This window comes from Lagenorhynchus albirostris, chromosome 1 (genome assembly GCF_949774975.1).
Source record: "Lagenorhynchus albirostris chromosome 1, mLagAlb1.1, whole genome shotgun sequence".
Taxonomy (NCBI): Eukaryota; Metazoa; Chordata; class Mammalia; order Artiodactyla; family Delphinidae; genus Lagenorhynchus; species Lagenorhynchus albirostris.
In genome coordinates, this window is record NC_083095.1 from 122,235,493 (window position 1) to 122,256,207 (window position 20,715).

Below are 20,715 nucleotides of genomic sequence, written 5' to 3' on the forward strand. Positions count from 1 at the left end.
GGACAGTTTGATGAGCTGGAATTAGTAGACTCTGGGAGTGAAGGGACCTCTTTTTGTCTACTTACTGATTGACACCCTTGTGAGGCGAGAGATGGCTAAACCCCACGTATGGAAGGCTGACAGGCAGGCTCGGGGAGTCCTGTTAGTGATAATCCCACCTTCCAACTGGTCCAGCAGTGCCAGCCACTGAGCAGAGATGCCCAACTAAAATATCACATCGGACCATTCCCAGAGGCCATTCATGGGAGGTGATGCAGTCACTTCTAGGGCCCTGTCTATATGCTACACAAAACAGCATGAACTCTGAGGAAGAGGCTATAAACCTGTCAGGCTGGCCTTTCCCAATCAATGGGCCTTGTTGGTTGCTAAGAGGCTCACCAAGCGCTGACACTGTGGTCATCTAGGCATGAAGGCAGAGAGACATAAATTCTGCAGTGAGATCAGTTCCCAGAAGGAAATGTGGCACCAACACTTTGGATTAAATTCAGGGTGTGAGAGGCAACAGAGCTTGTTCCGCCTTCTCCTGACCCTCCCCTTTCTGCAAACAAACAGTGCCCACCTTCCAGCCTTGTGGTCCTTCAGCGATACCAGAGAGTGTGGGCGATTTTGACCAGGCTCCTAGGAGCATGTTTGGTGTCTCAGAAAAATGTTGGGAAGGGAGAAAAGAAGACAGAACGCTGTGGCTCAAGTCAGGTTTTGTTCATGCAGATGCAAGTGTCTCTGAAAAAGTCCACTGGGGAGAGCTAGGCAGCACCGACATCCACAGGGCAGGGAGATGAAGCAGCAGCCCTCCTCCCAGGCATAAAGACAGACCCTGGCTTTCCAGAAGAGGCACTCCAAAGACTTTCTCTAAATACCAGGCCTCCATAAAAAGAAACGAAATTGAGTTATTTGTAGTGAGGTGGATGGACCTAGAGTCTGTCATACAGAGTGAAGTAAGTCAGAAAGAGAAAAACAAATACCGTATGCTAATTCATATATATGGAATCTAAAATAAAATGGTACTGATGAACCTAGTTGCAGGGCAGGAATAAAGAGGTAGACACAGAGAATGGACTTGAGGACATGGGGTGGGAGGGCGAAGCTGGGGCGAAGTGAGAGTAGCATCGACATATAGACGCTACCGAATGTAAAATAGTTGGTTGCTGGGAAGCAGCAGCACAGCACAGGGAGATGGGCTCGGCGCTATGCGATGACCCAGAGGGGTGGGATAGGGAGGGTGGGAGGGAGACGCAAGAGGGAGGGGATATGGGGATATATGTATGCATATGGCTGATACACTTTGTTGTGCAACAGAAACTAACACAGTATTGTGAAGCAACTATACTCCAATAAAGATCTATTAAAAAAATAAAATACCATCATAAATAAATAAACATCAGGCCTCCTCTACAAACTGCCAACAGTTTGCAACTTTTCGAACCTCCATCTGAGTCACTACTCCAGCCCCATCCTCCGCTGAAAGCCATGGACACATGAGCACCCACTTTCCTCTCGTGCCCAGGACTGTCTCTCTGAGCCTCGCTCCTTCATCTCCCTTAGTGGCATCTCTCTGTACGTGGCATCTCCGCCTCTTCCTTTTGCTGGCTGGAGCCTGGGCCCTGCTGGCCTTACCTCCCTGTTTAACCAGGAAAGGAGCACGTGAGGCTTATAGGGGCCTGAGTCTCTACCTCCTTATGCCTGGGTGGGGAGAGCTGCAGAGAGGCTGTGTTCCTGCAGGTTGTCCCTACACTGAACAAGCCAATGCAAAGAGGTAAGAATGTCCCTTTCCTTGCCTAACCCAGCCTTACGTTTCTGAGTTAGGTCTCAGCATAGAGACACTCTCACTTTTAATCTTCTCCCCGGGACCTTCAGTTTTCTGAGCAAGTTTTCATCCCCAGGAAAAGCTTCAAAAGCTCACCTGTGTGTCTGGAGCCTGTGCTCCGCAACGGGAGAGGCCACAACAGTGAGAGGCCCGCGTACCGCAAAAAAAAAAAAAAAAAAAAGAAAAGAAAAGAAAAGCAGGGGCATGTGACTCCAGAATGTGTATCCAGATGATAATAAGTAATAAGTCTTGATCTTGTCCGGTGTGATAATGGCGCAGGGCCATAGGAAAAAGAAACTCCCTATCAGAGATTCCTGCTGAAGAATTTACGAGGTCAGTCAGTCTGAAGTTTGCTTTCAATTACTTCAAAGCTGGGTAACGGGTACGTGGAATTCACTCTGCCATTCTCAATACTTTGGTGCAAGTTTTGAAAATCCCCCATAACAAAAAGTTAAAAAGAGAAAGTCTCCCCCTTTTAAATCTCTGTAACCTCCTTCCCTTTAAACTCCATTTGACAGCTCCAGGTTCCTGACACCAAGCTGGGCTCATCCCCATATCCCTCCAAATTCTGCCTGGTACCTTCCCCACAAGGCTACAGCCTGGAGGGGAGTGTTGGGGGCAAGACCCCCCCCCCGAGAATGTTTCTGCCCTCTGCCACCCCTCTTACCCTTCCTCAGTCAGAGTTCGTCTCCCTCCTGTTTTCTGGAATATTAGGTACCCCTGTTTTCTCACTCACCATGGCCTTCCTCACCTCCCAGTTGGTTGGGGCCCCATCTGTCCCAGACAGTGAGTCTTCTATTCAGGGGTTGTCTTGTCCTTATCTGTCACCTCCCTCCAGAGCCAGAGCACAGTCAGTGTTTGTTCAATGAACTGGCCTCTTCTGCTCCTCAAATATGCCCACTGCTGGGTCTCCTCTCCAGGGGCAAAGAATCTTCTCCACAGGCCAAGAGTTTCACAGACAAAGCAGAAAAGGCCATTCAGTTCCACAGACATGTACAGAGGCTGCCAGTGGGGGTGGGAGCTGAGCACCCAGCCACCTCCCACAAGGGCCCACAGCCCTGCCTGATGGAGTGAGGTGGGAAGTCGCCACCTTCAAGATCACCTGGAGAGGTGGGTGGCTGGTACGGGGAAGGGGTTCGCAGAGGAGGCTCTGGCTTCTCCTACCATTATTCCTCTGTTCCATCCCTTCACTGCCAGCACCCTGCATCTGCAGAATCACCGGTTACCACGTTATCACGCCATCTCCACCCTTCCCCACGCAAAAGCGTAATCGTGTGCGGCATGCCTCTGCCTCAGAGCAGGGACAGACTGCTGCCTTCCCCAGGCACCGACTCTCCAGCCTCCTTGGGAATCGCTATTCAGGAAGATGTCACACGCTCACCCTGCGCTCCCCAGGATGGCATTTGCCCAGAGCACAGAGGCTGACCTTTCATTCACAGCCTGGTGAATGAAAGGATCCTCTGTGACGGTAGATGGGCCGGCCCACAGAGCGGCGTCCCCCAGGTCTTCATCCGTCTAGGTACCAACGAAACACCCCATCCCGCCACCATCGGCCCTGCCCTGCCCTGTCCTTCATGTCTCTGTTAAAATGCCAGCTGTGGGCGTGTGGGGAGGAATCTAGCAGGTCCTCTGGCTGGGCATTCCACAGGCTTCCTTAGGCTCCCCTTGGCATCAGGTTCTGCTGCCAAAGGGTGATGGGAGTTGGACCAGCCAGGTGACAGAGGAAGGTCACAATCTCCTCTGATTTCCCTGAAAGACTTGGGGGGCATTTTTCACTTCACTTCATTTTGTCTTTGGAAACTCTTAGTACATAAAAGAGTCTGTTCATAAAACATCGAAATGACAAGTTGTTACCCACGACTAGACACGAACACAGAGAAGACCATTCCACTACTGCGAGGAAAACCACTTAGGGTTCTGACCCCAGCTCTGGGGCTGACTAGCTGGGGGACTCTAGACAAATCCTGTCCTGTAAAATCCTGTAAAAAGAGGGTGTCGGGTGGCTCACGTCTGAGGACCCACCAGTATGGACAGTGTGAAGCTGATGCCAGGATTCTAAAATAACCACTTCTCTCTCCCTTTTCCCAGTCTCCCTAATTCAAATCATCATCCACATCTTACTACTTTATTGCATTTTATTTCGACCTTCACAAGAAAGTTTGCCCTGAGTTGCTCAGTCAGGGGCTTCCTTTCCTTAGGAAACCTGTTGACTTGGCCAAAGGGACCTTTCATCTTTGCAGTGCCTTATGCCAAATGGGTACATCATGTCCTGTAACAGGGCAGGAAAATTCTTGGAGAGCTCGTAGATGGGTCTTTTGTATCAGTTCTTCCAGACAGGGTTTAGGGAACAGGCCTTTGCCATCTTCCATTGATTCCAAGATGCACATTTTTGGATCTCTGAAATCAGGACTTAACTCCCAAACAGTGGCATCATATCCTTACTGTCGGTCTGAAGTGAAGGCAGGTGTTCCGGAAGATGACCACACTGATTCTGCCAGCCATTGGGGCCACCCAGCCTCAAACTGTTTGATGTTAGATTCTCTGCTCGAGGTTCTTTTGTTTTTGTTTTGTTGTTGTTGTTTTGTTTATTCACTTGTTTTGAGGTTCTTTTGGATCCCACTGATTGTGCAAATACAGAAAGCAAACCTGCACGAGTACCATGGACCTGGGACTCCTATTCTCATTGGAGGATTTTTCCATCCCTCTACCCAGTGTCAAGGTTGAGACACACACATTCCCTTGCCTCCCCTTCCTGCCTGGTGGCTTTATTTCCCATTTACCCTTTCAGTGAGGGTGTCCCAGCTTTGTATGTGGAATCTCCTATTGGACTTCCCATCCTGGGCTTTTTTTTCTTTATTTTGGCGTCATAAAGATGCATTTACATTTGATGAAAATATGCTTTCTTACAGTGGATGAAAAAAGTTTCTGTTACAAATGTTATATATGATATTTGAAGCGATCCAGCATGCGAATAGAATTAGAGGTAGGATTTTAAAGAAATGGTTTCATGGGATCACAATCTCATGCCTCATCCTAAACCACTCCCCATCTGTGTTGCTCACTGGGCATCCCTGCCCCCACCAGCACGTCAGGCTGTTGACTGCCTGGCGCCCATGATGGCTCCCCATGACTCTTGGGGTGAAGGCAGAGCTCTTTAATACGGCAAAGCCCTGCTGGTCCTGTCTTCTCTCCAGCCCCATCCACGCCATACTCTATTCTCTCCCCTCCAGCTTTCTTCCTGTCTGAGCAATTTCAGCTCCCAGGCCCCCTCCCAGCACAGAGCCCTGGCATGACAGCTCTGTGGGGAGCACTACCTTCTCCCTGGTTTGCTTAGCTGATCTCAGCTCCAGCGTCACTACCTCAGGGATGCCTTCCCTGACTACATCATCCCCCACTGCAGGCTCCTGCAGTGCTGCATCCTTCTCTCTCATTGCATAGGTCCCAGCTGCAGTTCTACCTTTGCAGAATGTTCTTGATGAATGTTGGAATCCGTTACTGGAGTGCAAACTTCGTGAGGGCAGGAAACATGCCTGTTTTCACTCAACATTGTATCCCTGGGGCCAGGCTGAATGCCTGGCAGTAGATAGGTGCTTAGAAATTCTTTGTGAATGCGTAGATGGATGTGTCTTGGTGTAACCTGCCCCACAGCAGAGAGTAAACTCTTGGAGACTGGGGTAGTTAGGGGAAGCAGAAGGAGCAACGGACATCATCAGAAAGTCTCCACTTTTGCCACTATTGTGACCTTGGGCAAATCACATCCTCTCTGTTTCCTCAGCTCCAAATTGGGAATAACACCTACCCCACCTATCTGACGGGGGGTTTGTGAGTCTGTGAAGGCACTTTGAAATGATACGATCTGTTCCCTCACCCCCAAGCTTCTAGCACAGCACTGGGCCCACGCTCCACACTCTTTCTCTGTGAGCTAGTTGGCTGGCCCCTCCTCCGGGAAAAGGGAGACAAGATGATCCAGTCCTCAGGGAGGGGTGCGCACAGCTTGAGGTCAGGAAGGGAGCACTGAGCCTTGGGCTCCCCAATCTTAATGTCCACCCTCTTCAGACCTTCGGGACATGAGAAAAGGAACCTGCTTGTTGAGTCCTTTCTGGCCTTCATTCCCAACACAAGATTGGAGCCCTTGGCCAGAGGCGGGAAGTGGAGAAGGGCGAGATGCTGCCCCTTCCCTCCTATTCTGCAGGTGATCTTCACACAGGGACACAGCTGGATGGGAACGATAAACTGCGTGCCTTCTAGGACACACTTCTTAGGACAATTGCCTGAAGGTATAAGGCTTCCACCTGACTTGGCAAAATACATGAAAATGCTTACTTTACCTCTGGGATCTGAACTTTAATATTAACGTGGATTTTTACAGTAAAGCCTATTTCTTCCCATATACTTCATCTTAGAGTCGGGCATCCTGGGTTTCTGTTGCATGCGTATCAACTAGCTATGAATGAACCTAAGTCATTTTCCCTCTGGAGGTCAATTTCCTCTTCAGTTACATGGAAATGACAGTAACAACAATCATAATACCACCTACCTTCCTGTCTCACAGGTTCCTTTAAGGATCAAAGCCATAAATGCTTGGTAAGTGAAAAGTCAATAATAAATGAACAGTAATCTTTTCTCTGTGCATTCAGAATCCCTCCTTCAGTAGCAGGAAAGCACCAAGCCAACTGGCTGTTATCCCTAGTTAACTAGAATATTACCCAAGACCTGCAATCTACGAGGCGGGAAGCGAGATGTGAACAAACCCATTAACACAAATCAGTTATCAGGTATCTCTCCAGGGCCAGCCATCCTCCCTCTGTAGGAGGGTACACTGACGGGTGTTCATCCTCAATCATTTTAACAGCTTAGCTGCCCTGCCAGCCACCCTCCCAGAAAACCAGGCTGGTGAGAGGAGGTACAGAATGGGTAACTAGCTAGCCCCTCTGTGATTCTGCATTCGGGGAAGAGGGTGGAAGGCTATGCTACAGACACACACCCCTGCAGGAGAATTCTAGTCGATGCCCTGGCAGGGCAGTCGGGAACGGGCTTCAGCAAACCATCCAGGATGCACTCCTGACTCGATTCTGGTGCTCAGAGCTTCAAGCTGGCCTAGACTTCCTCACTGCATGATCTGTTGAGCAGCTCCCCTAGGCACTCACTAGAGTCCTGGCAACACACGGAGCTGGGGCTGTCCATGCTCCCACTCTCCAGCTGGAAGCCGCCCACCAGTTCCTGGAGCCACTGTAAGTCTGCCAAGAGCTCCTGCCCCAGGGCTTCAAACTGCGCCTGCAGATGGTCCAGTTTCCTGGCTGTGCTCCCGAGGCGGGACCCCGTGGCCCGGATGTCCTCTCGCAGGAGCTTCCTCGAGGACTCTACTTTGCGGAACTCGTACCTGAGCTGGGACAGGTCGTGCCGGGCTCTCTCACTCTCCTCCCGGTACCAAGCCTCCTTCTCATTGTAGATGGAGACCAAGGTCTCCACATCGTCCTGGATGGTGTCACGGGCCCCCGCCAGGGCCCGGCATCCCTGGTCCACCCGAGCCACGTCCTCGACCACACAGGCAAAACGCTCAAAGTTGACGTAGGTGTTGTCGGGGGGCATGCTTGAGTGGCATTTGAGGGTGTACTCTCTCAGGCGCTCGGTCTTCAGCTGGGCGGGCTCTGCCTTGCACTGTTCAGGGGTTCTGATCTCTCCTTTGGACTAGGGGGTGTTTAGACAGAGAGCCAGAGTTACTTTGACGTCCGCTCCAAGGGCAGTCCAAGGTGCAGGCAGACGGCACACAAGCAGCCTCTTTGCATTCACTGCATGCGCCAGGCCACGGGAGGACCAGGGCGGAAGGATCACCCACACAGACCGTAAGAAAGGTTGGGTCGAGGAGGACGGGTGCTGCCTGCACACTCATCTCAGGGCAGGGTGGTCCATGGCCATTAGAGAGGGTCTCCACACGCACAGCATTTAAGGGTGCTCGCACAGACAAGCAGGCTAGAGCCAGGACTGCAGGCATCCACTCAAGGGCGGAAGCATACAAGGCCATGGCTGAGGGGGGGAAGCTGGGGGCTCCCTGGGCCTTGGCAACACTCGGCAAGCTGAGCTAGGAGGCAGCCCACCAGACTCCCTAGCTCTGTGGTCTGGGCCCAAACCTGGAGGGCCCCTGGCCTTCCCCATCCTTCAACAAGCAGATGAACCTGGCCTTCTCCAGAGCACTCCAGCCCTTCCTGCTCTCCATCTCCCGTGGGCCTCTGCCCCTTCTCATCTGCACCCTCAGATCATCCTCGCCAGCTCTCCCGTCTAACAATTTCAGTGAATGGGAAGTCTGGTGACATCCCTGGGAGCACACATCTCATCCGTCAGCAGAACTAGGGCCAGAATCCCACCCTCCTGATCCCTATCCCGCCAAAGTGCTTTTCACTGGCACTTTACTGTGCCTAGACTGCAAGGCCCTCTGAAAACCCAGCAGCTGGAAGCCCAGTTACAAGGCGGGTTAGGCAGGAAGTCACCTTTGTGTCCCCACCCTCCCCAGAGAGAATGGAACTGCCCTAAGGAGTGGCTGCCTCTCTCTCCCAGCAGGCCTCCACCTCAGAGCCCCATTCCCTGAAGTCTCCAGGGGCCTGAGGAAGCCAGTGACCGGTTTGAGTGTCATCCTTTACTCAGAACTTCGAAAGTCAGAAACAAGGAGCCCCGGTTACAAAGTTGAGGTTTTTAACTGTCACTGATCTCTCTCTACAACTGAGGAGTCCTGATTTCTGCTTTGAGAATGACAGTGACGTGTCCTCTGACAAAGAACCCTTTGTAAGATGGGCCCAAAGAACAAGGAGTTCAACTGACATTTGTGAAGTTTTCATTTCATAAGTCACCTGAACACGTGAAATAGAAACTTAAACTTGTAGACCTATTTGAAGAAGTCCAGACCCTTGGAAGCCCCCAACTAGCTTTCGTCTGTGCTTGAGGGTCAGTGTTTCAAGCAAAGGCCTTTCCATACGCCCCTGCATCCGGCCGCCCCAGGCAGCCCTGGCGACAGAGCAGGGAACTGCTCACTGGAACTCACCACTGTGCCCTTACCGTGATCCAGGGGTGTCTGAGAGCCTCTTGGATCGTGAGTCGTTTCCTGCAACGAGGATCAGAAAACAGTGACGGTCCATGAGAAGCTGAGAGCAACAGTCTCCATTCTCACTCTTCTTAGACCTCCTTTTTGGCATTCTTCAACCACTGCCATCAAACTAGAATAATAAGGGATGCAGAGGTGGATGGGGAACTGGCTGCATTCTCTGCATTCCAGAGAAAGTGGTCCAGGAAGACACCTCAATAAAATGACATCACATAAACCCTCATCTTTGGTCCCAGAGTTGAAGGGGCCGACACCACACTACGGAAGAGTCATAAATGCTCTCCACCGCAAAACCTTTGGTCTCTGTTTTTCTGTTTGCCTCCCAGATCCACTCTCTGCCCTTCCCTGCTCTGTACCCATGTAGGGTGATCCCATCCCACCTTGCACTGATCTTCAATAGGGAAATTGGGCCCCTGCACTTTAGAGGACCCCGCTCTGCCCCTCTCTAAAATCTGTGGGACCAAGAGGATATGGTCTTTTAAAGTCTGTGGACCTTACCCCTGCCTCATCTAGGCCATGCTCTGGATACCCAGCACCCTATAAGCCCCTGCCCATCTCCTTCTTTGATCGCACAGCCACGGGGCTCACCCTGGGCCCTGCAGAAGGTGTGGGATTAGCAGGTCTCCTACTCTCCCACCGTTCTGACCCCTCTGGGCCCACTTCCGCCCACTCCCATCCTGAACTGACTTGAAAACCCTGCCACTTTCCTTTTTGAATCCTAGTTCCAGGTGCCTTTGGGACAGACCGCAAAAGATAATGAGCCTTAGAGAAACCCAGGCTGACTTATACACACACACACACACACACACACACACACACACACACACACACACACACACACACACACACACACACACACACACACACACAGAGTTATTTGCATTTCAGCAGGAAAAGAAACCAGAACGACTTGAGGAAACAAGATGAATGCCAAGTCTTGACCAGTCCACACTCCTCAGCACCTGCCCAGATTAGACCACAATGGTTGATGATAGCCCATGGCAAAGCAGGGACAGACGGACACGGCTTTGGGAGAGGTGGCAGGAGAGGGTCAGTACCTGAGAAGCCAGTGCCCTCCTCTGTTCTCTTACCGGGTCTCTTTAACCAGAAGTTTCCGAATGAAGTCCTTGGCCAGCTCGCTGGTCTGGCTGAAGAACTCCTCATCAAAGTTGTAACTCACTGCTGTGATATTTGCCAGTGTTTCCTGCTTTGTGTCTCCCAGAAAAGGGGATGCTCCACTGAGGCTGGGCACACAGAGAGGACACACATGACTGTGGGAAAGTAGATGCAAGTGGGGGTGACGGACTCCAGGAACCCTGACTCGTACTGCTGCGTGGGCATGGGAGGCTCCCCGCAACCCTGCTGCCCCCTCTGGGGGGCGGGGGGACCAGCCAGCAACTCTTCAAATGAGTCCAATTGAATACACTTTATGGAGCTCCTGTGACAGAGAGAAGTACCTGTGATAGAGAGAAACCGTGTCTTCAAGGGACTCGTAAGGGGAGGGGAGACAAATACAGAGACCTGGCTCTTCATAATCTCCAGCAGAGCACAGAATAAAACAGAAGGCCAGAAAAAGGGCTGTGGGAGCACAGGACAGAGGGGAGGCCCAGAGCAGGCTTCATGGGAGAGCTGACATTTGCATCAGTTGTGTCCTGAAGAATGAAGAGGTTGTCAGCAGTCACAGAAGGAGCTGGAGGGTCTTCTAGGCTAAGGGAGCAGCTTGAGCAAAGCCTGAGAGGTGTGGCAATAGATGGGCCGTTAGGGACTGGAAGGGTGAGTGATGTTCCCCAGCAGGGTCTGTGGGGAATGCGTTGCGCCAGTAGTGACTCCTGAATCTACTGTCTCCTGACTCATGATCCAGATGTGCCATTGTCCCAGAGGTCCCTGTGCCCTACCCTAACCCTCCACATGCTCCCTGCCTCGATTAATGACGTCACTTCCTGAACGTACCCAAGCTAGAAACACAGCACCTTTGACTCTTCCTCACCATAGAGGAAGGAACCATAGAGGTGAGGAATCTTTGACTCTTCCTCACCATAGAGGAATAGAATGGTTCCCTCACCATTTCTATCGGTTCCATTTCCTAAATACCTCTTAAAGGTCATCCCTATCTCCACTGACACTTTCTTGGGATAGTGAAAGCAAGGTACCCTGGAAAAAAAAATCTGATATTTCAATCCTGGATTTGAATCCCAGCTCTGCCACTCACGTATGAACCTAGGAGAGTTACTCAACCTCCCTGAGCTGCAGTTTCCTCAACTGTAACCTGAAGAAAAGTCTCCACCTCGCATGACTGTTGTGAATAAGTATATATAAAATGTTGAAGAATAACTATATAGAGACTGTTCCGTGCAGTCCTGGCCCATACTAAGAACTCTGGAATCGATGGTCATTATTATTGTCATTGTTAGCACACAAAGAACCCTCTATGACTCCCTGTTTTCTATAGAATCACATCTGAACTCCTGAGCAAGGCATCAGAAGTTGGTCCACACGCTCCATATATTTCACCACACTTACCAAGCTCACCGCTCCCTTCCTCGGCTGGGACAGCCCTTCCTTCCCTTTCCACCAGGAGAATTCATCTCATTCCTTCCAGCCCAGTTCAAATCAATCTCTCGCTCTTCTCTGTCTCCCCCTCCCCCTCTCCCATTAAACCTTCTGCAGTCCCAGCAAACCAGTGGCTCTCCCATCTGTGTCTCACAAAGCCATGTTCATACCTAAAGGATAACCTTGGTCCCACTGGGTAAGAGTGCGCTGTCCGGTGTCTCCCACACACACAGGGAGCTCCAGGCAAGCAGGACAGATTCTCCTTCAGGTAGTATCCTGAGTGCCTGGCACAGTGCCCACCATGGAGCAGGCAGCCAGTAACCTGTACGGAATTCAATGAGCTACAAGAAGATTGTGTGCCCTGGAGACACTGGAATTCCATACTCTTTTAATATGGAAACCAGAGTTCTGAAGATATCAAGGTGTCAAGAGTCAACATCTGAATATTCTGGCTCTAGTCTGGAACTATACAGCAATGCAGCAAATTCTCTCTCTCTGCAAATTCCTCCTTCAGATTCCTCCAGGGCTTTTAAAAAATACTGATGCCTAGACCCCGCTCCTAGCGATTCTGATTTCATAGATCTGGAGTGGGGCCTGGGCCACAGTAGATATTGAAAGGTCTGACGTGCAGCCAGGGTTGAGACCCACTGCTGCAGCTCGAGGGACAGGATAGGCGGGGTGGGGGGTGGCGGGAGGTGTCTACCACATCGCACAGAGCTCCCAGTCCAAGGGGAGCCAGAGGGATGCTTTACAGGGATGTTGAGAGAGTTGAGTGCTGGTGCCCCATCCTTCATCCCCTCTGGCTGTGGGCTGCCTCTTACCCAGAGTGCCATAAAAATACCATTTTCCAGGAGTGCTGTGAGAGGAAACAGCAGTTGGGAAGTACTGATGAACATCAAGTAATCAGCCGAGTCTGTGTCTGAGCAGTGCCGGGAAGTTTGCACGTCGGCTTATTTAACCCTCACAACACACCCATGGCCGGAAGTTTGTGATTCCTACTTTTCTGATGAGAAAAACAGGCCCAGAGATTCAGTCTCTGCCCCAGGCCACAGAGATGGAAAGTGACAGGTCCACTACCCGATGCAGGCAATCTCTGCTTAAGCACTTAATACTTCAGTGGCAGGAAAGAGAGATTCTGGGGAAAAGGGAAGAGAGAGAATGTGAGAGGAAAAGGGATCTTGAGAAAGGCAGGGGAAAGGCAGAGAAAGAAGAGGCAGGGTCAGGAAGGGCATGGCAGCTTGAGGGCTGTCCCAAGGCTTCGGAGTGAAAACTGACATTTCCACAGGAAACCTGGGTCCGGGTGAGGCTGAGCGGTGGACCCCCGACCACAGGAGGGATGCAGACACAGTCTGTGCAGGATGGAGGGCTGCAGGCTGCTCTCCTGGGTTCCTGCCCAACCCCAAGCCCAGGGTCAAATGTATGAAATGGAGCTGAGAGCACTTAGCCTCAGGTTTGCTGTGTGGCTCTAACACATCTGGTCGTGGTGGGCACTCAGGAAATGTCAGTCTGTCTGTCTGCCTGCCCCCTCTCATCCCTCCAGCTCCCCCCTGGATCTGAGCTGGGTCAGAGCCCCGGGATCAGGGATACTCACAGGATGTAGGTGATGACGCCGATGCTCCTGTAAAACGAAGAACCGTCGCGTCAGGGCTGCGTGGCTGTCATCCCAGACCAGCAAGGGACTCCCCACGCGGTTCTGAGGGCCCTTTCACGGCAGCCCCTGGATGCCATCTCAAGTCCCACGCCCCTCCCCACCCCACTCTTCAGCAGCAGCCTGGGACTTCTTTGGAGTCATCAAGCCCTGGACGTTGAGTCCAAGGACCCAGGTTCAAGATCAGGTACTTCCTGCACACGCAGGCTGCGATGATCACCTCTGAGCCTCTTTCTCCTCTTAAAATGAGGATACTGAGAACTACCTCACAGGACCACTGGGAGGATTTTAGAAAACCACGTGATCAAGCTGCTTAGCCAACTGTAGAGCGTGGCTCCCATGAAATGAGCCCCATCTGTGCAGAGAAGCCATCACCGCGGTCTCCCCCGGCCCAGCACAGCACCTCGAACATGAGGCTCCCGGTAATCACCTGGCTGACCGGTGGAATGAGCTGCCGTCACTATCATCTTTATCGTGGCTGCAATAGGCCTCAGGTGAGCCTGCACCTCCAGCCTCACCTCTCCCCTCGTTCTCTGCCTCGGCCGTGTGCTAACTGGCCGCACGTCCAGCACACCCAGAAGAGCCAGGGGCTCTGAAAGGTCAGTGTGAAGGAAGAGGTTTTCACGGTCAAGGGGGATGTCAGCCAGAGCCGGGGTCTGGGCCACCTGGGCGGCCTGTTCAACTTACCACATGTCAGCCTCCAGGCCCAGGGGCTCATAGTTCACAATTTCTGGAGCTGAAAGAAGCCATGTTGAAGAGTCAGCAGGGGTATGAAAAGAGAGGATCGTAAGGAAGTTGAGAGAATTTGGTTTCAAATGTTTCCATCCTGAACCCTCACTAAGGAGAATCAGAGAGGCCGATGGGGTTAATCTGGCTCTAAGGATTCTGAGGAAGGGAGCTGCCTTTTATCCTGAAGGTGAGGAAGACGGGACAAAGGGACTCCTGGAAAAGGAAGAGGAGGGTGGGGAGAGGAAGATGCGGGAGGGGACCATGGGGCCTAGAACAAAGCCTGCTTGAGAACTCTCCGCTGGAAACCAGTCAGGTCAGCGCTGGAAGGCGATGGAGGAGAAGAGGAGGCAGAGAGGGAATCCACGCTCCTCTGAGTCTGTCTGAAAGAGGGCAAGTCCCACCTGAGGAGCAGGAGGACGTTCTGGTGGCCACTGAGGTGATGAGCCTGTGGTGCCCGAGGGGCATCCAGAGGAAGGTGTCCAGGAAGGGGCTGGGTATTGGAGGTGGGGGTGGGGTGGGCCAGAGCCATCACACAGGCGGAAACAGGAGCCGTGCGAATGCTGCCACGACCAGGAGAAGGTGCAGAGTCTAGGAAAGAAGACTCTACCTGGGACAGAAGAGGACCAAATGGTGCCCGGTGATCAAGCCCATAAGCCCTGGGAAGCAAGTGTTGAATTTCACACTCACTGCAGTGCCCAGAGAGTGCTGAGTGTGGGCAGTGGAGATAAGGGTGCAGACGACTCTTTAAAAAAGCTTAGTGATGAGGGGCTGCCCTGGTGGCGCAGTGGTTGAGAGTCCGCCTGCCGATGCAGGGGACACGGGTTCGTGCCCCGGTCTGGGAAGATCCCACATGCCGCGGAGCGGCTGGGCCTGTGAGCCATGGCCGCTGAGCCTGCGCATCCGGAGCCTGTGCTCCGCAGCGGGAGAGGCCACAACAGTGAGAGGCCCGCGTACCGCAAAAAAAATAAAAAAGCCTTGGTGATGAAATAGAGAAGAGAGGATGATAACTAGAGAAGGAAGAAGGATTGAGACTTTTTAACCACGAATGGAAAAAGGTGGGGAGTGGGAAAGGCTAAGTCTGTTCACCTAGAATAATATCAAAACCTCTGCATCTATTGGATGTGCCCCCATCCCACCCTCCCAGATGCAGGGAACCACTCTCCTGGCTTATTTTTCAGCTTCCTAAAAATGATGTCATACTGCATGTGATCTATCGTCACTTGACTTTTTTTCCCCACTCAGCATGATGCTTCTAGCGTTCATTGAATGTTCATCCATGGTTTTTCATCTTCACTGCTATATAATAGTCCATTGTGTGAATATAGATCATCTTCTAGTCATTCTCTTGGTGATCATTTGGATGGTTTCCACTTCTTTTATTATTTTATTATATTATTATCTTTTATTGGAAAAACATTGCTAGGAACTTTTTTGTACCTGTCTCCTGAGACACACGTGAAACACTTTCTCTAGGACAGTGATATTCAAAGTGCAGTCTGCAGGCAAACAGTCTGCAGACTGTCACTGGTCCTGACAAGATATGTACAGAAATTGACAGTAAGCATTTAGAGACTTGCATAGCAATTTGACATTGCTGTGACACTCAAACTGTGATCACTTTTCTAGGAATTTATTTTTATTGTATCTTACTGAACAAGCAGTCCAGGATAGACTTTTTTTTTTTTCAAGTGGTTCACCATAGAGAGTTTGAGGAGCACAGCTCACTTTCTAGTGCTCATCTGCTCGATATACATACACACTCATTTCTGTCCTTCAGGTGCTTTTGTTTGTCCATTTTCATCTGTGCTTTTCATCTTCTTTCTTGTCTTTTTTTTTTGAAATCGCTTTTTGTTAGTTTTCTTATTCTTTCTTTCCCCAGCTTCTACTTTTGTAATGGCTACCCCTGAGACTTTACTATGAAATCAAATAAATTCTAACATAAATCAATATTTTGACCCTCCTCTAACAATACAAGAAACTTAGAACACTAATTTCGAGTACTCTGTCCTAGCTAACATTATTTTCTTCAGTTTCTGGTTCTTTTTTTCAGTCCTACAATTAAAGCTTCATCATCAGCATCATCGTTATCATTCTCTAGGAAAGAAAATAATTATATTTGCCTAATGTTTTACTGATTTCTTTGCTCCTATTACTTCTTGCATTGAGAACTCCCTTCAGAGTCATTTTCCTTAATTCAGAAGTACATCTTTTGGAAGTTCCACTAATGAAGGTCTGCTGGAGGTTAACTGTTTTGTCTTTGTTGTTGTTGTTCTTTTTTGTTTTTGCTTTTTTTCTGAATCTCTTACCTTCATTCTTGAAATATAATTTCTCCACAATTATGGGGTTTTTATTTTTCCTCAGCTCTTTGGAGATTATATTCTATTGGACATTGCTTTCCATTGTTGTTTTGAGAAGTATGCTGTCAGTCCGGTTATTGGTTTTTGTTTGTTAATTTTTGTCTTTTGTAGGTAACCTGTCTTTTCTCTCTGGCTGATTTTTAAGATCGTCTCTTTGTATCTGGTGCCCTATACTTTAACTATAATGTGTCTAGGTATAGATTTTTTTTTTCTGATTGATATACATTGTCCTTTCTGTATCTGGGGATGCATGTTTTTACATTAGATCTGAAAATTCTCAGCCGTTCTATTCAGATATTGCTCCTGTATTGTCTTTATTCCCTCATCCGGGAATCCAAATAGACCTATGTGAGGCTTCTTATTTTAAACTTATTCCACTTATCCTCTCTTTAATATTTCTATATCTTTGTCACTCTGTGGTATTCTAGCTGATTTTTTCCAGCTCAGTCTTCCAATTCTTTAATTCTCTCCTCAGCTGTGTATAATCTGCTGTTTGCCCCACCCACTGAGTTTTAAATTTCAACGAGTATATATTGAATTTCTTAAAGTTCTATCTGGTTCTTTTAAAAATCTGCCCGGTCATTTTTGAATCTCTTGTTGCCTGCCCATTCTTGTGAGTCTACCTGTTATTTCTATATACATTCCATTTATTTTATAGTCAACCTCTGATAATTTTAATATCCTACATCCTTGAACATCTAAATCTCACTAGTCTCTGATAAATGCTGATACGTATACTTGCCTTTAGGAGAGGTCCTCCTATTGAATATTCTTGTTGCTCACAGCTCCAGCTCTACGTTCATTTCGCTCGATTTTCAAGGTAGGACAGGTGATGCTGAAGGAGTTACTTCACTTAAAGATTTATCTTACTTCCTATGAGTCCAGAATTGCATGAAAAATAATATTTTTCTCAAGAATCCAGTTTTGTAGTGAGAGGACCTTTTGGAAGACCTGGTCCACCACACTCCCAGAAGCTGACACTTTTTAACCCTGGTCTCAGGTTAAAATTTCAAAAGAATGGTGGGAATAGGGAAGAGTGGTTATAACCTGTGTTCAGGGATCTTGGGAAAAGTAAGTCATCATAATTGGGTCAGGGGCCTAGAGAAACCACCCTGTATATCTGTAAGGTGCAAATAAGACCAGTTCTGGGCTGGAGCTGTGTCACACTGCCTCACAAGAGTCAACTGTGTGTATCTTTGCCCAACTCTGAATTCAGTGACAACATGTTGGTAGGTTGAAATTGGCAGATGCTATCCAACCTAATTAGAGTTGTATTCTGTTTTGTTTTGAGACCTGGTTGTTAGACATTTACCAGTATACCACTGGGAAAAACCCTCCACAGTCTGGCTCCGCCCATCAATATCCCACTGACACTGCCAGCCCGTGTGAACCCTCTGATCCATCTAGAGTGGACAGTGAATGGTCCCTGATAAATGCATTCATTCTGGCCCTTCACCCCTGCTGCGGTACCTCTGAACCCAGGACGTGCACCTCCTCTGCTCTGGTTCCTTCCTGACCCCCCTCAGATCCTCCCACACCCACAGCGACAGCACTTTGTCCCTCACTGACTCAAGGCCAGGACTGATCCCACTGACCTTGTGAGAGTGGATATCTTGTCTGAACAGTCTTTCAGAGCTGTCTATATCACTCCCCTTACACTTAACCACATCCTGTCTCGTGTCACCTCTTCCATGACTGCCCTGAATTTCTAGTTGAACCATTTATTATCATTCGACACTTGGTATGAACTTAAATAAACATGCATTTTTACCACATATGTGAATGGCCGGCAGCAACTGCTATCCTGGACAAAGTTTGAGACTAGACACATGCACCCCAGGTTCAAGTTGGCCCTGCCACCAGCTCACTGTGTGACCCTGGGTATGCCAGTCTGAGTGTGGCTTCTTACCATCACTGTGTCCCCAGTACCTAATATCTGTCGTATAGTAGGTGGAGAATAACCATTGGTTGACCTTAAGTAAAATCCCCTAGCTCTCCAAGTCCACATTTAAACTAGATCAGGTGACCTGAAAACATCCTTTCAGCACTCTTATTTGATGGTTTGATGTCCTGTTTCCAAAACTAAATTGAACACTCCTTGAGGGCAAGGTCTTCTTATAGAGGACAACGTGGTCTAATGGAAAAAGCACAGGCTTTGATGTTGGATGTATCTGTTTTTGAATCTCTGCTCTACCACCTACCGGTTGTTTTGCCTTAAACAAGGCACTTGATGGAGAAGATATTTTAAATCTGCTTCATTAGATCCTCTAAGGATTAATTTGGACAATGCCTGTAGAGCACCAGGCATAGTGCTTCGCACACAGCAAGGTTTCCCTGCCAGGGGGTCTGTGGGGCCTCTGCAGTTTCATTCCACAGTGGCTGCAGAGCTGCTATGTGTGGCCTGAAAATCTATCAGGGTGGATGTTCTGACGCATCCCGTCTTCCTTTTTGATTAGACTGTGGTCAGAAGTTTGAGCCCCCAGGCTTTGAGGAGACCATTCCCTCCCTCCATCTCTAAGACCACTCCAACTCCCAAAGCAGAGAGGTGTTGGTTCTGAACTTTCATTCCTTTCCCCTCTGCAAAGCTGTTTCTTTATGACCATCCCCCCCCTCCCCCCCGACCTGTGGTGCAAGTCCCACCAGGCCTGGGCCAAGGCTGAGAGACACAGAGGGAAGACAGAGCCGCCAGGGCTCTGCCGGAGTTGGGCCTCCTGTGTGTGAATGAAGGCCAGGCACACAGGAGAGGCGAGCAGCTGAATCTGGCATCTGGCAGAAGATTTCCCTTCTCTTTTTCAGGAAATCAAAAGCTACTCCAGAAAAGGTTGAGTTTATGGGAATGCAAGAGGGCGAGGTAATTTTAAATGTTCATAATCTCTTCTAAGAGCAGGCAGTGGAGCCAGCTCTGGGAGGATTTAACTCTGCAAAGGCCTCTAGCCCCACCTGGCCTCTCACTGCCCCACTGGGCGCTCAAAGCCAGCACCTGGACTCTCATCCAGAGGCCAGTGAGACACTTCCTTCCCTACCCATTAGATTTCTAGGGAGTCTCCAAGGCATCATCTCTCAGCCCATAGGCCACAGCTCCAGACGCAGGGTTTACTACTGGGATTTCTCTACCTCCTGATCCCAGATTCTCAGTTGGGAGAGAAACAGGCCTAAAACTCACCAACAAATTCTGGCGTCCCAAAAATGTTCTTAAATTCAACTCCATCTTCTATTTCATGAGCCAGGCCAAAGTCAATCAGCTTGATGTGTGGAATGGGAATATTCTTGTCCAACAACATAATGTTTTCTGGCTGGAGAACAAAAAACGAGAAGAAAAGGGATAAAAGAAAAGATGGTAATTAAAGCCCTATTTTATGTTTTTGCTTTGGTCTTGGGGTGGGGTTTGGTGTTCTTTTTTGGGACACCAAAACAGCATAAACACTTTCTTGTTTTTGTGTCCTCAGTCTTCTCCTGTGAACTCAAAACCAGCCACAATGCCAAGGGCAAGGCTTGGGTTTTACCAAACCTGCTGCTGACAGCAGAACCAGACTCTGGCTTTAATCCTGTTTCTGTCTCTGAACGGCAGATCCCTTTAATTCAGTGCCTCTGTTTCCCCATCTGTCAAATGGGGCCAGGGAGATACTTGCAGCATTTCCTGTAAACAAAACCACTGCCTCTCTGGGTGTATGTGGGTGGGGAGGGGCACTGCAACGTAGCCTCACTTTACACATGGCTTATTGACCTCCATCTTCCCGACCACCTCTTTCCCCTGGCCGGTCAGCTTCCTGTGGACAACACTCCCCTCCTGTAGACTAATGGTGTGGCTCACACTTCTCTATGTGTTTAACTAACATTGGCCCTCGGTGGGACACAGGAAAAAAACACCTAATTTCCAGGGAAAATACCAGCTGCTCAGACTATTCCCAGCCCAGTAAAACAGCTGCCAGATCTTGGGCTTCCCTGGTGGCGCAGTGGTTGAGAGTCCGCCTGCCGATGCAGGGGACACGGGTTCGTGCCCCGGTCCAGGAAGATCCCACATGCCGCGGAGCGGCTGGGCCCGTGAGACATGGCCGCTGAGCCTGTGCATCCGGAGCCTGTGCTCCGCAACGGGAGAGGCCACAACAGTGAGATGCCCACGTACCGCAAAACAAAAAACAGCTGCCAGATCTAACACAACAGTGGGGGATGGTGTGTGTACGTTGGGGGACAGCCCTGCCCTGGCCTCACTCAGCCCAGGCTCCCAGTGAGGCTAGAACAGGATCCTGAGCCTAGCCTTCTCACTCCCACCCAACCACGCGGAGCACTCAGAGGGTGAGCAGTCCCTCTGATTCATCTTCTTCCCTGCTACTCCTCGCCAGGACCGTCCTAGATCCCATTCGAAATGGAATGCCTTGAAAACACGCATCTACACAAAAACTGGTACACAAATGTTCACAGCAGCATAGTCATAATAGCCCCAAAGTGGAAGCAACACAAATGTCCATCAACTGATGAGTAGGTAAACAAAATGTGGTATATCCATACAGCAGAATACTATTCAGCCATAAAAAGG

The 20,715-nt window shown here is 49.7% G+C and overlaps 1 protein-coding gene across 5 annotated transcripts in view; it reads right to left on the reverse strand.

Moving 5' to 3' along the window:
- Positions 1-20,715, reverse strand: part of DAPK2 (death associated protein kinase 2) — a 122,608-nt gene that overhangs the window by 9,975 nt on the left and 91,918 nt on the right. The window contains exons 5-10 of one of the 5 annotated variants that reach the window (XR_009540966.1): positions 19,345-19,474; positions 13,783-13,831; positions 13,039-13,065; positions 9,989-10,141; positions 8,852-9,009; positions 7,353-7,492 (exon numbers count right to left, since the gene is read on the reverse strand). Coding sequence is in view for 3 of the 5 variants with exons in the window: in XM_060151511.1 (XP_060007494.1) it covers positions 12,561-12,582; positions 13,039-13,065; positions 13,783-13,831; positions 19,345-19,474 (228 nt within the window). In the remaining 2 variants the exon portion in view is untranslated. Of the gene's footprint in view, positions 1-684; positions 863-7,352; positions 7,493-8,851; positions 9,010-9,988; positions 10,355-10,919; positions 12,583-13,038; positions 13,066-13,782; positions 13,832-19,344; positions 19,475-20,715 lie in introns of those variants that run through there. The other 4 variants (XR_009540970.1, XM_060151514.1, XM_060151511.1 and 1 more) reach the window with 4 other exon arrangements.